General features: G+C 41.6%; 1 protein-coding gene across 1 annotated transcript; it reads left to right on the top strand.

Moving 5' to 3' along the window:
- The first annotated feature begins 634 nt into the window (after positions 1–634).
- On the top strand, positions 635–17,618 carry cdk4 (cyclin dependent kinase 4). The gene is made up of 8 exons (XM_082532604.1): positions 635–917; positions 11,089–11,323; positions 11,399–11,534; positions 11,709–11,876; positions 13,816–13,925; positions 15,129–15,179; positions 15,265–15,400; positions 16,827–17,618. Exons 2-8 carry the CDS (start codon positions 11,106–11,108, stop codon positions 16,926–16,928), a joined length of 921 nt encoding a protein of 306 aa, XP_082388730.1. The 5' UTR covers positions 635–917; positions 11,089–11,105; the 3' UTR covers positions 16,929–17,618.
- The last annotated feature ends 340 nt before the right edge of the window (positions 17,619–17,958 follow it).

Raw genomic sequence — 17,958 nt, 5'->3', positions numbered from 1 at the left:
TATCTATATCTGCATCAGTCTGTCTGTATCTGTCTAGCTGTAGGAAATGCAGAAAAAGAAGAGTGATTTCAATCTTAGAGTTAAAACTCATTTGACGAACCACACTGCTTCAGTGACTGGATGGACGGATTTTTAACATATTTTTGGGGAGGATCTAAAAATCTATCAGGTACTTCATATAAATTTTGATGATGTGTTAATTAACTCATAATTAGCATTATTTGATCAATTTAAGTTATTTATTTGTCTGTTTATTTATTTTTCAATGCCACCAGCAGTTTTTTCATCTTTGAACGTTAAAAAAATAAGCCAGTTCAAACTAAGAAATGATTTGTTTTATAAGCTGAAATCTCAAGAAACTATTTGTTTGCTTGTTATCAGTAGTTAAATATTTCTAAGCGACGTAAGCAGGCTATGTTATTCTCCTGCACGACGCACAAACTCAGACACGGTAATATGTAAATATATATTCTAAATAATAGTTTTGATGGGACAAATTAGATTTGACTACTACATATCAATTATCCTTAACTACCTCCCGACTGATTGTCATATATTGCTAATAACTGCAGATTCTGGACACTTTATAAAAGTTTAAGACGCACAGCTGAGCTCGGGAGTTTTTCATTCATTTGCTGGTGAATTATTTTGGCTCCGCCTCCGAGATTTGCTAGAAGCAACAGGAAGACAACCCAAAAGGGGTGCAGGCTTGAAGAAAAAAACACAGTGGAGGCCGAAATCATCTCGGTGTATTGGCTTCTCCACAGCAGATCCACTGCTGGGCTTTAAACCTTACCGACCTGCCACTTGTGACCCGTTTGTATGCGAGTTATACGTGGCAGATTAGTGAGCATGTCTTCCTTATAGAGCTAAAGTGAGCTTACCTGCCACAGAAGAGAGAGAGACAGACGGGCGAGGTGAGTACAGTATCTGGGCTGACGATTACTCGAAGCCGCTTGCGATCAGAGTGTGTGACACTGATATTTATGTAATGTGGCACAGATGTGGAAATGGAAGTTGCAGGCGGCGATTTGCCTCATCCGCTGCTTGCTGTAGTTTGCTGTTTTCCCTGCCACGTCAGTGAACATGTAGGTGAGGAGGAAAAAGTCCATGTGGCCTGTTGTTGCTGCACTTTGTTGCCAGTGTAATTAACAAAGGAGCGCTATGGAGGAGCACCACGTGTCGGGACAGAGCAGGCTTTCTGTGTGCCCTGGCCTGCTTTCTCTCTACCTCCGCCCACTGGCCTTCAGCGTCACTGGTTTGCATTTTGCTTAGAAGAATCAGTAAATGAATGAAATGTGTGGAGGTAACTGTGAGCTTCACGACCAGTTCTGGCAGCGATCAGTGACCCCAGTGTTGTCAGACGCTGAAGCTTCCAGATGTGCAGCTGTAGTGTGTCCCCTGGTTGTGCAAGCTGTTCTATGCTGGAAAAGGAAACCGGGAGATGTTTTTAGGGTGACAAGTCATGGGTTGTTCACTTCCTGAACGACTCACAGCTCAGACAGTGAGACCACAGAAAGGCTGATCATTCATTATGAGAGTCATTGCTCTACAGGCAGGCTGTGGTAGTTTCACTCAAAACCACAGGGCTGTTCTGTTGTGTCCTGCTGTGAAGACAAGGGGAAAACACTGCTGGCACTAGAGCCCGACGGATTATTTATTCTGAACACTGTCAACCAAGAATGGGGCAAAATGCACATGCAGTAATCCTCTCTACTGGTTCCTCCTGCCAGATATTATCAGTACATGTTTGACAGGGTTTCGCACATTTGATTCATTTGATGTCCGTCACAAAATTGTGCTTCCCACAGTTTGTTTGAGTCAATAAATGTAGACATTTGATCTGCCTGCTGCAAAACGTACATTTGAAACCAGTTCTGGGGAGCGGGGATAAATATTTAAGTCAGCCCACACAACCAAGTGCAGCCTAGCCCAGACCAGTTAAACTGGTGTTAGAATTGTGATGGGAAGGTTTCCTCCCTGACTCCCAAACCCCCGAGAACCCGCAGAACCAACATGAATTACAGAGTGCCTGCTTTGTGACTGTTCGTGGTCATTCATTATAAAGTGAAGGAGTAACCAGGTTGCATGCAGTGAAGAGGCAAGTGCAGTGCATATCATTTATTATCTCGACACATGTTGAGTACCGCTGTATCATGACGCCTTTGTTATCACGGGCAATGTTTTGGCCTATCATATCAAGCGTTAGTAATTTCCTGCCCTGATATTAATTTGAAGCAAATACAAAGGAACTGACTGCGGCCTGATAAATGGAAGTGCTAACAACTTGATTTTTTTTGTTGTTGTTGCTCTTTTAACCTCTGAAATGTAAGGTTTAATTTAAGTGTTGTATGCAAAGTTACTGACAAAGGTGTCGACTTAAATGAGGAGTTAAAGGTGAATATAAACTTGGAGTCAAATTATGTTGCTAGCTAGTTTACTGCTTTTCCCCTTTCCAGGCACATGAAACATGCTCATATGTTCATATTTATATATTAAACCAAATCACAACAACAGTCACCTCCAGGCACTTTATACTGTAAGGTCAATACACCAACAATCAGATGATCCCCTATTATCAAACACTTGGCGAGAGTGGGAAGGAATAACTCCCGTTTAACAGGAAGAAGCCTCCAGGCTCAGGGAGGGGCGACCATCTGCTTCGACTGGGGTGAAGCAAGGAAGACCGGACAAAAAGCACACGATGGGAGAGAGCCAGAGTTTAATAATAACAAATGATTAAATGATATAAACACATAGTGAGTGAAAAAATGTCAGTGAAGAAGAAACACTCGGTGCATCATGGGATGCCTCCAGCAGCCTATGCCTATTGCAGTATAACTTAGGGTCACCTGATCCTGCCCCAACTATAAGCTTTGTCAAAAAGGTTTTTATGTAAATATATCTTGATGGCAAAATTGATCTCAGTGTTATTTAGAGAAGTGAGTTCTGTTTTGTTTTTTGCAGAAGAGAAAGTTTTATTTGCATCCTGTATGTCGGTTCATTTCTTAATAATTTCGAGAGAAATTTTGGTGGATTCATGTCAGCAGACAAGTCTGACTCAGTTTTCTTTGCACAAGAGGAAGAGTTGCGGTAAATTAAAGCAATACCTCTTCCTCTTAGTAACAACAGTTTATATTGACTACATGTGGTTTATAATTGCCGTTTGTGGTTTGGGAGCACGTCTGGATATATAAAAACAACTGTAGGCAATATTAGTCATTTTTTATTCTTAGTAACTAATTACTGATTACTTCCCCCAAAAAGTAATCCAGTTACTTTACTGATTACTTATTTTCAAAAGTAATTAATTACTTAGTTACTTAGTTACTTTTTAAAAACACGATTTAAAACCTGAATAGGTGATAAAGCGATAGACCTTTCAGCCCAATTCTACTTTTTCTGCATAATCCATCATACAAAATGTAATCAAATGGAAAAGTCCCTTTTTAAAACTTTTATTAGTTTTAATCTTTTAACTTTATGCATCAAGCAAAAATTTAATTATATGCAACATTCTCTGACTGGAAGAAATTTGTTTAATATTTAAACCTATTTTCTGCACATTCCAGCACATAAAATAATTTTTTTTTGTGTGTTTACACTCAGTCTTTCAAATAGATGCAAGTAAAACACAGCAGAAAATAAATAAAGTCAAAGACTAGCGGTCCTGTTGCTCTATTTTCACCTGTAAAGCAGGAGCGGGGTAGGCGGAGGTTTACCCTGGTGCAGGTGAGCCGCAGCGGTCAGTGGAAGAATCCGCGAGTTTCTCTGTGAGTTTCCCATTACGTCGTTGCGCACTCAGTGCTTGCTTGGACGTTTGGGGGGGGGGTTTCGCTGTAAAAAGAAGTTTTCTTCCCACGCACAATGCTAATGGACACTAATGTTTTTGTCACTTTTTATGGAATCAAACTCAAAATAAGGTCAGTACTTCCACGCTTTAAACACTGTACGCTCATACTCTCTCCCGCACTCGATATATGATCCACTGTTGATCTGCACACAGCTGTTGTCACGAACGTCGCACTTGCTTACGTCACTGTCATGAGACATTCTCGCAAAAAAATCACGGTTTTAGTAACGCAGTAACGCAGCGTTCCTACGGCAAAGTAACGGTAATCTAATTACCGTTTTTGCAATAGTAATCCCTTACTTTACTCGTTACTTGAAAAAAGTAATCGGATTACAGTAACGCGTTACTGCCCATCTCTGGTTGATACAGTATTTTAGCCGATGCAGTGATCCAGTGGATTATTCATTCATTAAACACTTTGAGATATTAATAACAAATCTGAACTTGGCAGGTTTCTTTCGTTCCATATGGACATTTTCTTCTCGTGGAAGATGAGGACTGTAAGATTTTTACTGAATTATCTCTATGCTGACAATAAGCCCATAAGTGCACTCTCTATTTATTTGTTTTCCATCTCTGGGCTCATATAAAACACACAGAGATGCTTTCATACTGTGTAAGCCAAATATCTCACAGCCGTTTACAGTGTTGGACTTTGGATTACCTGTTTTGGAAAATGACATTAGCAGCCAAATCCAGAAGAGAATGAATTCCTTGTTGAAGTGTTGGACTTTGAGTGGATTGTGTTTCTAGTCCTTTGTTGCTGTGCCTTTCTTCAGAAAAATGTAAGTTCTAGGCCTACTTCATCTTTCTTTTCTCTGATCATCGTTAATGCACAGAGTCAGGTGATGTTTCTGCTCTACTTTTATTAACAGTTTGAGTCACATGAAAATAGGGAAAATAGATTTTGTTGGTGGCAGTACATCAGCCTGGGGATGTCAGGTTACAGTCAGCTTTGTCCTCTACTCCTTTTACTCAGAAGGCATGAACCAAACGGATGGTTTTGCTGTGCTGTGGTGGGTAATAAATACTGTTAAACGAAAGTGGTGCCGAATCCAAAACACTGGAGTCTAGTTTGGTTTGAGGTCTTTCTTTATTTCTTCGACAGCAACACTTCGCTCGCTCTGTGACTTGACATAATGGCAGACAAGTCTTGGTCTAAACAAGATCAACAGGTTCTTAAGAGACCCTGAATGGGACATTGTTTTGTTTTCACACTTTAAAGAGAAGAGAACTTCTACCAAGGAGTAAGCGAGCTCAGAATGCAAAAGCAGGGCTTGCAGAGAGATCCGTATCAGGCATTAGAGGTGTAGTAGGTCAAAGGGGTGTGGATGGATGGAAATCAGTTAGGGGAAGGGCTGAGCGGAGGAAGTGCACCAAGCTGCCTTGACAGATTAAAGGCCGAGGCTTTAACAAAGAGAAGGAAGCAGAGGGATGATGTTGTCTCTGGCCGTGTACCTGCTTCCTGTCGGGAGACTGAGGGCTGGAGCGACGGCACAGAAAGATTTTTTGGGTCGAGTGATTGAAGGTGCTTCCTGTGCTGCAGAGTGGTGGGCAGAAGTCCCTCGTCAAAGGACCTCGACTTTAAAGTGGAGCCGCATTTGTTGAGTCACATGACTCCTGCCACTTGTGGATTAAAAACCTAAAATTAATAGTATTTCCCTTTTTTGATGGGTGGGGGGTAAAGGGTGGGGTGGGGGTAGCAGTTGTCTTTATGTGGCAGTTGACAGTTGGGGGCAGGCAGGAAATGGGAGGTGGAGAAGTCAGGTGGGGCCGGAGGGGAGTATGATACGCAACACGTATTCCTGGCTGGAATCAAGCTTAAGATGTTTTTTGTGTCATGCGTTTCACCCATTTCGCAAATAAGACACTTCACATTTGATAAGTATATAATAGAGCACTGATGAATATATCTCCGCTCTAACCGATGTTGGCTTAACTAGCCTTCAAATGCTTTGCAGCTCCAAGCATAGTTTTGTATTACAAACACACAGTGAGAAAAAAAGCAAAGTTAATTCTGTTATGTGCACAAGTCAATTTTAATAATGCTGCTGGGTAAAATATAAAATAACACTAAAATAACATCAAAGTAACTTTTTGTTTGAAAAATCTTAACCCTCTCAAGGCAAGCGTTGCAGATTTGCAACAAGTAAAAGCTAACAACCTGATTACTCCACATACATATTTTATGAGTTTGTTTTACTCAGAAGTACCACTGCAGGTGTTCTTTTGTGCATTAGCAACAAAAACTTAATTTGAGCCTGAGAGGGTTAAAAAACAAATGTGTAAATTGTAAAGTATTTACAGCATGTGTACATTTTTAAGGAGCTACATTAAACGAGCTGAGTGACATTTTTACCATAAGTTTGTCAAGATGTGGGACATTTTTCTACTCCTAAAGCATTTTAGTAGAACTTTCTCAGCCTTTCTGTGTGTATATATCTGTATGGACCTTATCACCTCTTCAACAGGGAGACCAGTCTGTGGCAGAATTTTGTTTGTCTTACTAGAGCTGGGCGATATATCGAGTTTTTAAAACATATCGATATAATTTTATACGAGATATAAGATGTGACAATATCCTTTATATCGATATAGTCTATGTTACGTTATAATTATAGTTGTGGAGCCGCAAGTTTGCCTCTCTTTCGTCCACTTTTGTCTCTACGCAACGTTACTCCGCCTCGCCTTCACTGAAGACAACTCCCCCTCCTCCCCCATCGCTTCACGTGCAGGCAGCGACAAGATGGACACGGCAAATCTCCGTTAACGAGTTACTGCGCATCGCCCTATGCGTGGGGCTGGACGGCGTCAACGTGCTAACGAGCTAAACATGCTAACGAGCTAACCGCGCTAACGAGCTAACCGCGCTAACCCTAAAATCCTTTCATTCTCTCAAAAGTTGATAGCGCGCCTTATGTATGAATTCTGGTTGTGCTTGATGGCCGCGAACCGATTTTATGTGGTACACGGCGCTCAGCAATCTGTCAAAAATGTTTGAGTACGACTTTGGTAAGCTACGGAGCTGCACCGCTTGATAGATTGTCGGCGCATTACGGCTACCGAGGAGCTTCGCGGAGTGATACGTACTGTGCTTCAACGTAATATTACCGTACTGTGTGTGTATAAGGACCATAAATGGCACCTGTAAGAGAGGTGGTTATGAAGCGGATTTCAAACTCCAGGCTATCAGTCACACAGTAAAACTCGGGAACAGAGCAGCTGTGAAATCTGTCTGTCTTTGTTATTACGCTCAGTGTCTTTTAGTTTACATTTTGACTGCACAATTGTGAGCTCTTTGTTTAGCACAAAAACAAAATTGTTTTCTTTTATTTATGGAGCATTATTATTTAATAAATGCTCATAATTTAATTTTGAGTAATTTTTCATGTACATCTGTGCTGTATGTTAATAAAAGTGCCTGTGTGACATCTGGGACACAGCTTTGACTAAGAACTCTCTTTTTGTTCTTATTTTATGGCTTAAAAAAATATCGAGATATGAATTTTGGGTCATATCGCCCAGCCCTATGTCTTACCACTAAATATGAATTGAAGAATTTTAAAAAGCATCCTAGGTCTACCTGTTATAAACATTCAAGTGAAGTACAATTTATCGTTTTTGATAACTTTTTATTCTTTAAGGTTATTAAATGGTAGGAGTGGGAGCATCGTAGAGATAATGGTACAAACTGGCTTTGAAAAGAAAAAAAAAACACCTTCACTGACAAGGAATAAAAAGACAGACCACATCATACCTTACCATAAAGACCTCATAGTACCACATCACCCCAGTAGAGCATCCTGCTCTCAGACTGCTGGTTTGTGGTTCCCAGGATATTTAAAAGTAGAATGGGAGACAGAAGCTTCAGCTTTCAGGCCTCTCTCCTGTGAAACCAGCTCCCAGTTTGGATCCAGGAAGCAGACACCTTCTCTACTTTTAGGATCAGGCTTAAAACTTCCCTTTTTGACAAAGTTTATAGTTAAGGCTGGATCAGGTGACCTTGAATCCTACCTTAGTTACACTGCAATAGGCCTAGGCTGCTGGGGGCTTCCCACTGAGTGGTCTTCACTCTCCGTGTGTTTATACATTGCTCTGCATTGATCGTTACTTATTATTAATCTCTGGCTCTTTCCCACAGTGTGTTTTTTGCCTTTCTTCCTCTCGTCACCCTCAGACAGTTGGGGCAGATGGCCGCCTCTCCCTGAGCCTGGGTCTGCTGAAGGTTTCTTCCTGTTAAAAGGGAGTTTTTCCTTCCCACTGTCGCCAAAGCGCTTGCTTGGGGTTTTCTCTTTATCAGAATCAGAATCAGAATCGTGTTTATTGGCCAAGTATATGTGCAGACACATACAGGGAATTTGGTTCCAGTAGATGGTGGCTCTCAAGCACAGCAATGTAAATCACACACACACACACACACACACACACACACACACACACACACACACACACACACACGTGTCTATATATACACATTACACATACATACACAAAGCTGTGTAAACCAACTATAAATAACGAATCTAAACTTATATACATAAAATACAGAAATGAATGAGGTGGAATGAATACTACAAAATGTACATAAGGTGCAGCTGCAGTCTGGCAGTGGGAGCAGTGTGACAGGTCAACTGTTAAGAAGGGAGATGGCGAGGGGAAAGAAACTGTTCCTGTGTCGGGTGGTCCTGGTCTGCAGGCTTCTGTACCAGCAGCAGATCAAAAAGTCTGTGTCCAGGGTGTGAGGGGTCTGTGATGATTTTCCCTGCCCGTTTACTGGTTCTTGAGAGGTACAGGTCCTGGATGGAGGGCAGGGGCGTGCCGATGATCCTTTCTGCTGCCCGTACAGTCCGCTGCAGTCTGCTCCTGTCCTGTTTAGTGGCTGCTCCATACCAGACTGTGATGGAGGAGCACAGGACAGACTCAATGACCGCAGTGTAGAACTGGATCAGCAGCTCCTGTGGGAGACTGTACTTCCCCAGTTGTCTCAGGAAGTACATCCTCTGCTGGGTCTTTTTGAGGATGGAGTTGATGTTGGTCTCCCACTTCAGGTCCTGGGAGATGGTTGTACCCAGGAACTTGAAGGTCTTCACAGTCGACACAGGGCTGTCTGATATGGTGAGGGGGAGCAGAGTTGAGGGATGTCTCCTGAAGTCCACTGTCATCTCTACAGTCTTAAGAGTGTTCAGCTCCAGATTGTGCTGACTGCACCAGAGTACCAGCCGCTCAACTTCCTGCCAGTATGCAGACTCATCACCATCCTGAATGAGGCCAATGACAGTGGTGTCATCTGCAAACTTTAGGAGTTTGACAGCCGAGTTCTTGGAGGTGCAGTCGTTAGTGTAGAGGGAGAACTGTCACGGATTGCTGGGGCAAGCCGTGTGGAATGTAGAAAAGGACCCAAAAGGCGGCAGCTCTGGTGCAGGTGAGTGTTTATTGACAGGGGTGTAAGTACAAACAGCGGTGGCGACAAAACATGAAACCGGAAACCTAAACTGGGTAAACTAATAAGACAAACCAGAATGAGGATGCAGGGAGGTCCGGAGAAATACATACGGGGAGACGCAGGGAGACCGAGGGGAAACAACACAGACGAACCAGCAATTACTAAGACAGAAAATACAACTTAAATACACTCAGAACACAGGGAGATTACACACAGGTGGGAGACACAGCTGGGAGTGATTAACATGACGAGACCAGGGAGGCAAACTGAAAACACTCACATAAGACGCAGACCTTCACAATAAAACAGGAACACACGGGGGGGAACAGGGTAAACACCAATTAGAGGTGAACAGAACCAAAATCGCGAAGAGAAAACACAAAACGCTGGGTCAAAAGGACCCAGGATCATGACAAGAACAGTAGTGGTGAGAGGACACATCCTTGGGGGGCACCAATACTGAGGGACCGAGTTTCAGAGGTGATCTCCCCCAGCCTCACTTATTTTTGTAGGATCTTTACCTTACAATATAAACTGCCTCGAGTTGACTGTTTGTGTGATTTGGTGCTATATTAATAAAATTGAATTGAATCAAAATTAAAGGGGTACTACATCATTGAAAACTACAGCTGAGACAGTCGAATGTATTTGCACAGCAACACTGACAGCAGTAGTGAGTGGGCTAATTATCTCAAGAAGTCAAAAGGACTAGTGCTGCTAAAGACTTGCACTATAACCTATAACAACACGAGTCTTTGGAGCAATTCATTCACAAACAGACACTAAACTGAAAGCAAAATGAACAGACGAGGACATTTTTACAGATGTTTGGTCTGGTGGCAAAAGTGTAAGGTCTGCTAGACGAGGGGAAAAGCCAACAGCTGCTGATAGAAGTGGATCTCTGTAGTGGGGGGGTCTTTGGAGTATTAGGGAAAAGGTTTTAAAAATGTAATGTAGTGGAAGAAGTTCAACTGAATAATTTTAGCAAGCTAGAAACTTTTTCACATCAAAAACAGGCTAAAGCTCAAAGAATAAAAGAGAAACTGGTAGCTACCAAAAACATTTGCTATAAAAGCCCCCGCTGTAGTTAAACAGATAAAAGTAAGCATACTGTTGCTATAGAAGGTCATTTGCAAAGTTTAAAAAAAAAACACGAACAGGAAGACTTTCATTGAGAGCGCATGAAGTTCTAACACAAAAGTGCTTTTTTATCGCCAATTCGAAGTTATTTCTAAGATGAACTGCTGGCAGTGTGACAGGAAATAGACTTTGTACTCGTTTAGAAATGGATCCTCAAGCACAAGAGCTGTTGAGGAGCATCAATTCATTTTGGATGTGGCAGGTTTGCAGAGATGTGGTAATGAATTTCAGCCTCTGCCTGGTGTTAGCCCGAGGACTTTTCTCTCTTTATTACTGAACAGTCACCAGCTTCTCCCACACAGAATGTCTTTGGGAAGATGATGTTCCTTGTTCAGTGTAGAGAGTTCATAAAAAGTTCATTATGCTGGTTGACTGTTGTTAGATGGGTTTTTATAAGTTTTTTTTCTTTTTGCATTTTTAAGCAATGCCAGTGTTGTTGTTCTCTGAAGTGGATGGTCAGATAACCACTTGGGTCCAGGCAGTCTTCATGCCCAGAGGGTGAATCCAGCTGACTTTAACGATTTCATTACTTTTTTTCTAGCCTCATCATGTATTTGCATCTTCAACCACTGTGATCGGTCACTTGAAGCAGTGCACTTTCCACAGGACATTAACCGATTGCCAGTAATATCATTATTGCTTTATGTGTCAGGCTCTTTCAACTTGGCCATGGCCCACAGCACCAGCATCCAGTATGACCCGGTGGCAGAAATCGGTGGAGGTGCTTATGGGACTGTTTATAAAGCCCGGGACATTGAGAGCGGGCAGTTTGTGGCTCTGAAGAGCGTGCATGTGAGGACAGACCAAAACGGCCTCCCGGTCTCCACAGTCAGAGAAGTGGCTTTGTTAAAACGGCTGGAGCAGTTCGACCACCCCAATGTGGTCAGGTGGGTGTCGTCTTTTCATCTTGTGATTAAAATGAATGCTTCACACAGGAGTCATGAATTTTCTTACTTCTGCAGGCTTATGGATGTCTGCGCCACCAAGGGAGCAAACCAGGAGACCAAAGTCACTCTAGTGTTTGAGCACGTGGACCAGGACCTTAAGACATACCTAGAGAAAGCGCCAGCACCAGGATTATCTCCAGACCGCATTAAAGTGAGAACTGGCTCCAGCTATATCTACACTAAAAGTTAGCTAAAGTAAAATAACATTGCTGATACCACATTCCAAGCATGGACGGTTCTGCTTATTACTCATTTAAATCCCTGTTCCCAAGCTGAAAGCTGTAAAATATGTAGTTCCAGTGAAGCTCTGCTTGTGTTTTTGCAGGATTTGATGAAGCAGTTGCTGTGTGGTCTTGCATTCCTTCACTCTAACCGCGTGATGCACAGAGACCTGAAACCAGAGAATATTCTGGTAACCAGCCAGGGCCAGGTGAAGCTGGCTGACTTTGGACTTGCCAGGATCTACAGCTGCCACATGGCCCTCACTCCTGTGGTAAGACGTGTATAGAGTAATTTTCCAAAGGATATTGTAATTTTTTTTTCTAACTTTGATTAATTCTTATTGTCGATTTTCTACCATTTCATTGTAGTCAGCACTTCAAAGTGTTTTAGGCAGCTAGACAGTGAAAATAACATACAGTTTCCAGTCTTCAGCGTTCTGGTGCCAGGCATAAACATTTTGGAAAATATGCTTATTTGCCTTCTTGCTTAGCGTTAGATAAGAACACTACAACCAGCAGATGGTTAGCTTAGCGTAAGGCAGGACTGGAAATGGTGGGTAAACAATCCAAAAGTAACAAAAGCTGCCAAGTAGTAACCCCACGCCTCGGTAATTAATGCATTATATCACATTTTTGTGTAAAGATGTTGTGTAAAATCTCACGCCGTGACTTGGATGGGAGCAGTAACTTCCTGGAGTGTTAGCAGATTGCCAGGAAATACTCCAGGACAAACCATGATGCCTCAAAACTACATTTTTATAAAAAAAAAAAAAAGACGTAATATCCAGATTTACTGCACTGGCTAGCATTTTATTACTCATGTTTAAACTGCTATGCCTTGTTTTGGCGTTTTGCTTTTAATGTCACGCACATTTGCCCCATAATTAAAGATGCTGTGATTGTGGCTGTGTCAGCTTATTATTTGTTTTATTTGAATTCTGAAAAATTGTTTTAGTGGTTTAAAAAATGAACAGTAAAGTAACAATAAAAGGCTAGAGCCATGCTGGTATGTCTGTAACTTTAGCTAAATGCTAGCTTCTGCATTAGCATGAGTACAGTGAAAGAAAATTACCTGCTGAAGATGCAGACCTTTGCCAGGCAGGGGCATTTTTCCAGGACTTTTAAAAGGAGAGGCCCATCAATTAGTCAAATGAGTCAGGGAGGGAGGCTCATAGAGTTATTTTTGGTTGCTATCTTAATTACAAGGACAGGAAGTAGCTCCACATGCTTATTTTGGTAGATTTTTTATACCAGATAACCTTCCTGACACGACCCCAAAGGACTTTATGTTCCCTCCTGGGATTAAACCACAGACGTTTTACTGATATAGTGTGGAAGTACTGGAGGAGGCTAAAAAATATTCAATTAAATACGTAGGAAAACAAAAGCACTTTAAAAGTGTTTTTAAATTTAGTAGCTGTAATGATCTTAATGTTCACTAGACCTCCATTAGAAGACGTAGCTTCCCCATAATTATAAAGCACCCTTGCTGCAGATTCAGATTTAGCGACAAAGTAATGGAGCCAATAAAATAAAGAGTGGTTACAGCAGTAAGTATGTTTAATTTTCCTGAGTGCTAGAAAAAAACACATCGTTTTGCTTACAGTTTGCAAATTCAAGAGTTGGGGGGGGGGGGGGGGGGGGAGCACATCTTTTAACAATGCTATTTAACCCTATAGCTGTCACTGCACGTAATGGTATTTACGTGCAGTGATGCACTGAGGGGGACAAAACAGTTTTTAACAGAAAAAGGGGCTCAAAACTTTCTTGTCTTCCTATCTTATCTGTAATTTCCGCCCATGGTTGGAGTGACATGACTACGCAATTTTGGAGGGGCAACATGGGGGCCCAGTTGAATATCAAGGGGGGTCGACTGCCCCGCCCCTGCTACTAGATAATGTTTTGTGGAGTTTTTTGCTAAACACTGTCTTTGCACTACGAATAAACTCTTTTACGTGATCTTCAGACATCAGTAAAGCATTTTTTCTCACCTCAACCTGAATGACACACTCTGGAAACATCTGCAAAAAAGCAGCTAATGTGCGAGTGTTTTGTTCTTCAACAGTATTTGACCTGTTTGCGACTCTGTTAGAGCCCAACCCCAAGTTAGAAATTCCCATCAGATCATGATGAATTAGTATCAGCATATACATATTGATAAAAGGTTTTTTTGGTATGTATCCATTGAGCTGTTCTGTTTGTGTCTTCCAGGTTGTGACCCTGTGGTACCGACCTCCGGAAGTCCTGCTGCAGTCCAGTTACGCCACACCCGTGGATATCTGGAGCACCGGCTGTATCTTTGCAGAGATGTTCAGACGGAAGTGAGTCAGCATTCGATTTTTGTGATCTGAGTCACTAAGTTAAAAAGTAGCAGAGGCCTGATTACTCATCCTCTGCGAGGTGTGACGTGAGCTCTGGGTTCTCATTAAACTCCTGAAAACAGATTAGATTGCGATTTTAAATCATCTCCATCGTGCCAAGTAAGTTTGATTTGCTCTGGTTCTGTGTGAAACCACTGCCTCGATAACCATGACATCTTTTAACTGCACCTGTGATAGGGAAGCAGTGTGTACAAAGGCACAAGCCTGGGACTCGTGTCTAGTTTTTTATTTGCTGTTCAGGTTCTGAAACTGTTGGCTAAGGTTAGAGAAAGTTAAATATTTACAAAGTGTTGTTCATTTTTTCGGTTTAAGTCAGGCTGACTTTCTCATGTTTGACATAGATGTGGATCATTTCTTCTTTTTAATCACGTGCAAGAAATATTTAGTAAGATGCCAGGACATGATAGCAAATCCAGTGCAAATGTGCAACGAGGCTGAACATTTTACAGATATATGAACATTTCTGCATTCTGCTTCTGACTGAAACCAAAATATTCACGGCACATTTGCAGTCAGTGTGTGCTCTCTGGTCCTGAGGCACGGGCGGTTTTTAGTTTCTCATATATTAGTACATATATCAGTAAAATGAGTTTTAATAAGGGTAAATTGGTTTAAAGAGTAAATAAAAAAGGTCTTTGCCATAAACATTTTATAGCTGTAACTTAAGATTAAGGTTTATTGAGTTAAACTGTATTTTTTTTATAGCTGTTTAGGGAATGATGATGCTTGGTGATACAAATTTACCATAGAGCAGTGGTGGGTAATTAACCAATAAGCTTAATATTAAGATTAAGAACTGACTTCAGCTCAGTATTAATTTTGTTTGGTGATTTAGAAGTTTAATTTAAGAGACTGATCCTGTGATAGCAGCAATTTTATGAACGTATTAGAGGAGCTTTTAAGTTTAATCAGAAATGCTAAGAAGCACACAGCAGCTCCACCTAGCGGTACAAATGACACATTGCATCAAAGGATGAATGCCTAAAAAACGATCCCTTTGTGAGCAGTTCCTATGAAGATGGTGAGATTCTTATGATTCATCAAAAATGCACAGTGTTATGATGTTGTAGCTTTTAGGCCAAAGGTCAAAAATAACCATCAGCTTCCAGCTTTTAACTCGTCTTTGTTCTGTCTGCGTGTTAGACCTTTGTTCTGTGGAGAATCAGAAATGGACCAACTTGGGAAGATTTTTGAGTGAGTAACAAACACTTTCAGTCACATTAACCCGACTGATCATTCTCGCAACTCCTTTGTCACTGAAACTTACACGTCATTTCAGGGTTATCGGCTTGCCGCCAGAGGAGGAGTGGCCGACTGATGTTACACTATCAAGGAAAAACTTCCCCACTCTCACGGCTCGCCCAATCACGGACTTTGTCCCAGAGATAAATGAGCATGGGGCGCAACTGTTGCTGGTAAGGCTCGTGAATTAAATCATTAGAGCGGCTTTGCATCCTGCCTGGTAGTTGATTTATGTCTCAGCTACATACCGAGTTAAAATCAGGGCATTAACAGATTAAGCAACCTCATATCCCAGAAGAATTTCATTTGCCTTAAACACGAGCCTCAGGAATTCAACTGCTGCGATCCTGACAAATTCCTGTGACTCCTTTTGCTTATTCAGCTGGTTGTGTTAGAGGAAGTGCCCTTTTAAGAAAAGGGTTTTGTTCGCATGCTTTACAGAGTGCTGGTTAAAGAGGAAATATGACTTAAATTGACATTTTAAATGGAATATTTAAAGGAGATTTACAGTAAATGTTCATTCCTCCTGTGATTAAAGGCGTTACCTAACTATTTAAAGTAGACAGAAGATTTTATCATGTCTCCCTGTATGATGTGATAAATAATAGAAACACAAGTGCTTTTACTTCTCGGTTTCACTGCAGAATTGGTAAATAGGACTGAATCTGCCAGTTAATCTTCTCTGGTGCAGGAAACATACCTCCGAGATCTTTTTGCTCCATATTGACATGATAGCATCACACAGTTGCTGCACATTCATGATGTGAATCACCCATTTAACCACATGCCAAAGGTGCTGTGGAGGCCATCCGAGTACAGTGAACTCATGGGCATGTTCAAGGAACCAGTGTGAGATGATCTGAGCTTTGTGACATGTTATCCAGCTGGATGGGTACACTGTGGTCATAAAGGGATGGTCATGGTCAGCAGGCTGGTAGGCTGTAGCATTTAAATGGTGCTCAGTGGTTCTAAGGAGTCCAAGATATGCCAAGAAAATAGCCACCAGCAGCAGCAGCTTGAACCATACAAGACACGATGGAGCCATCTTTTCATGTTGGTTACCCCAAAGTCTGACCCTACCATCTGAAAGTCACAGCAGAAATCGAAAGACCAGCCGACGTTTTTCAGTCTTCTGTCGTGTGAATTGTAGCCTCAGTTCCTGTTTTTAGCTGACAGGAGGAGCACCTGGTGTGGTCTTCTGCTGCTGTAGCACGTCTGCTTCGAGGTTTGATGTGCTATGCATTCAGAAGTCTGCCCATTCCCCTCTGACCTCTAAACTCAGAACTGCCGCCCACTGGACATTTTCTCTTTTTTTCTTTGGAAACCCTAGAGATGGTTGTGTGGGAAAATCCCAGTAGCTCAGTAGTTTTAGAAATACTCAGACTGGCCTTTCTGACACTACAACCGTGCCACATTCAAACTTACATCCTCTTTCTTCTTGATTCTGATGCCCAGCTTGTCTTGACCATGTCTACATGCCAGTTGCTGTCATGTGACTGGCTGATTAGATATTCTTTGGCAGTTCATCAAACTGTCCATTAAAGAGCTCACAACGTACAGTGATACACTTCTAACATCGTGCTACTCTTTCCTCCACAGAAAATGCTGACCTTTGACCCCTTGAAACGAATATCAGCCTTAAACGCACTAGAACATGAATATTTTCGGGACGAGGCGACGTCGACTCAGACAAAAAGCTGAAGTCGTCCAGGGAAGCGCGCAGCAAGAGGTAACAGTGTCGGAAGTTTCGACGTATCAGTGTCATTCACCGCTCTGCCTTTCACGATGTCTGCTTCGGAATATTATTTTGTTATTCCCGCATCACAAAAAAAAAGGTAAAAGGCTGAGAAAGAGGAATGAAATGAGGATCGCTGCTATGGTTCTCAATGTGTAAATGTAACGAGTAATAACGTGTCACGTCTTAAAGGACAGTACCAGTGTTTTTTCACGTATCAGTATCGTCAGCTGGCACTCATAAACACAAAAGTCGTGTCATCGCCGACAAAATGTTCCTCCTGCGACATTTCTGGACGTGTCAGATTAGAAAAGCCATTAGATAGTGAGTTTACTGTAGCTGTATTAATATAATACAATAGGAACAATAACATTGTAAGACTGTGACAGGCATTGAGCTGTATGTAAATGATTTAAGCTAGCTGTGTTAAATTTGTGAGGAAAAGGAACAAGTAGAAGTGGATAAGCACACAAGAACGACACACCTTGTAAAAATACTGGTATTGCCCTTGAATTAGCTCAAGAAACAAAAGTATTTTTCTATGTGCTGAAAGACTGAATGGGTGTAGTTCATTTCGTGTTTAACATTTGTCTTCTGTTGCTGCAACCATCTGAAATCAGTCATCACTGCAAATATAAATAAATGTTTCAACCACACTGAGGCTTAATTGTGTTTTATTACACAGATTGGGGGTCTGTGGAATGAATGAAACCGAAAAATGGACTGAAATGTGTTTCTTGAATGAACATGAGGTATAAAATTGTGAATCGTGCCATCGTTAGCATATTCAATTAGACGGTACTGTGAAAGCCCCCCCTCACTTCTTTATTTTTGTTAGGTAAATGGGACTGATTCAGTGCAACAAGTGCGAGTATTTAAGGCAAAACAGAGTTCGTAATATTTAATATTTTGTATGACCACCTTTATTCATCAACACAGCCTGAACTCTCTTAGGCAAGCTTCGTCATCATTGCTATAAGTAGTGTCTTGGGAATA

This window comes from Aulonocara stuartgranti (genome assembly GCF_965226115.1).
Source record: "Aulonocara stuartgranti genome assembly, chromosome: 5".
NCBI classification, from domain to species: domain Eukaryota; kingdom Metazoa; phylum Chordata; class Actinopteri; order Cichliformes; family Cichlidae; genus Aulonocara; species Aulonocara stuartgranti.
This window is presented reverse-complemented; position numbering and strand designations above follow the sequence as displayed.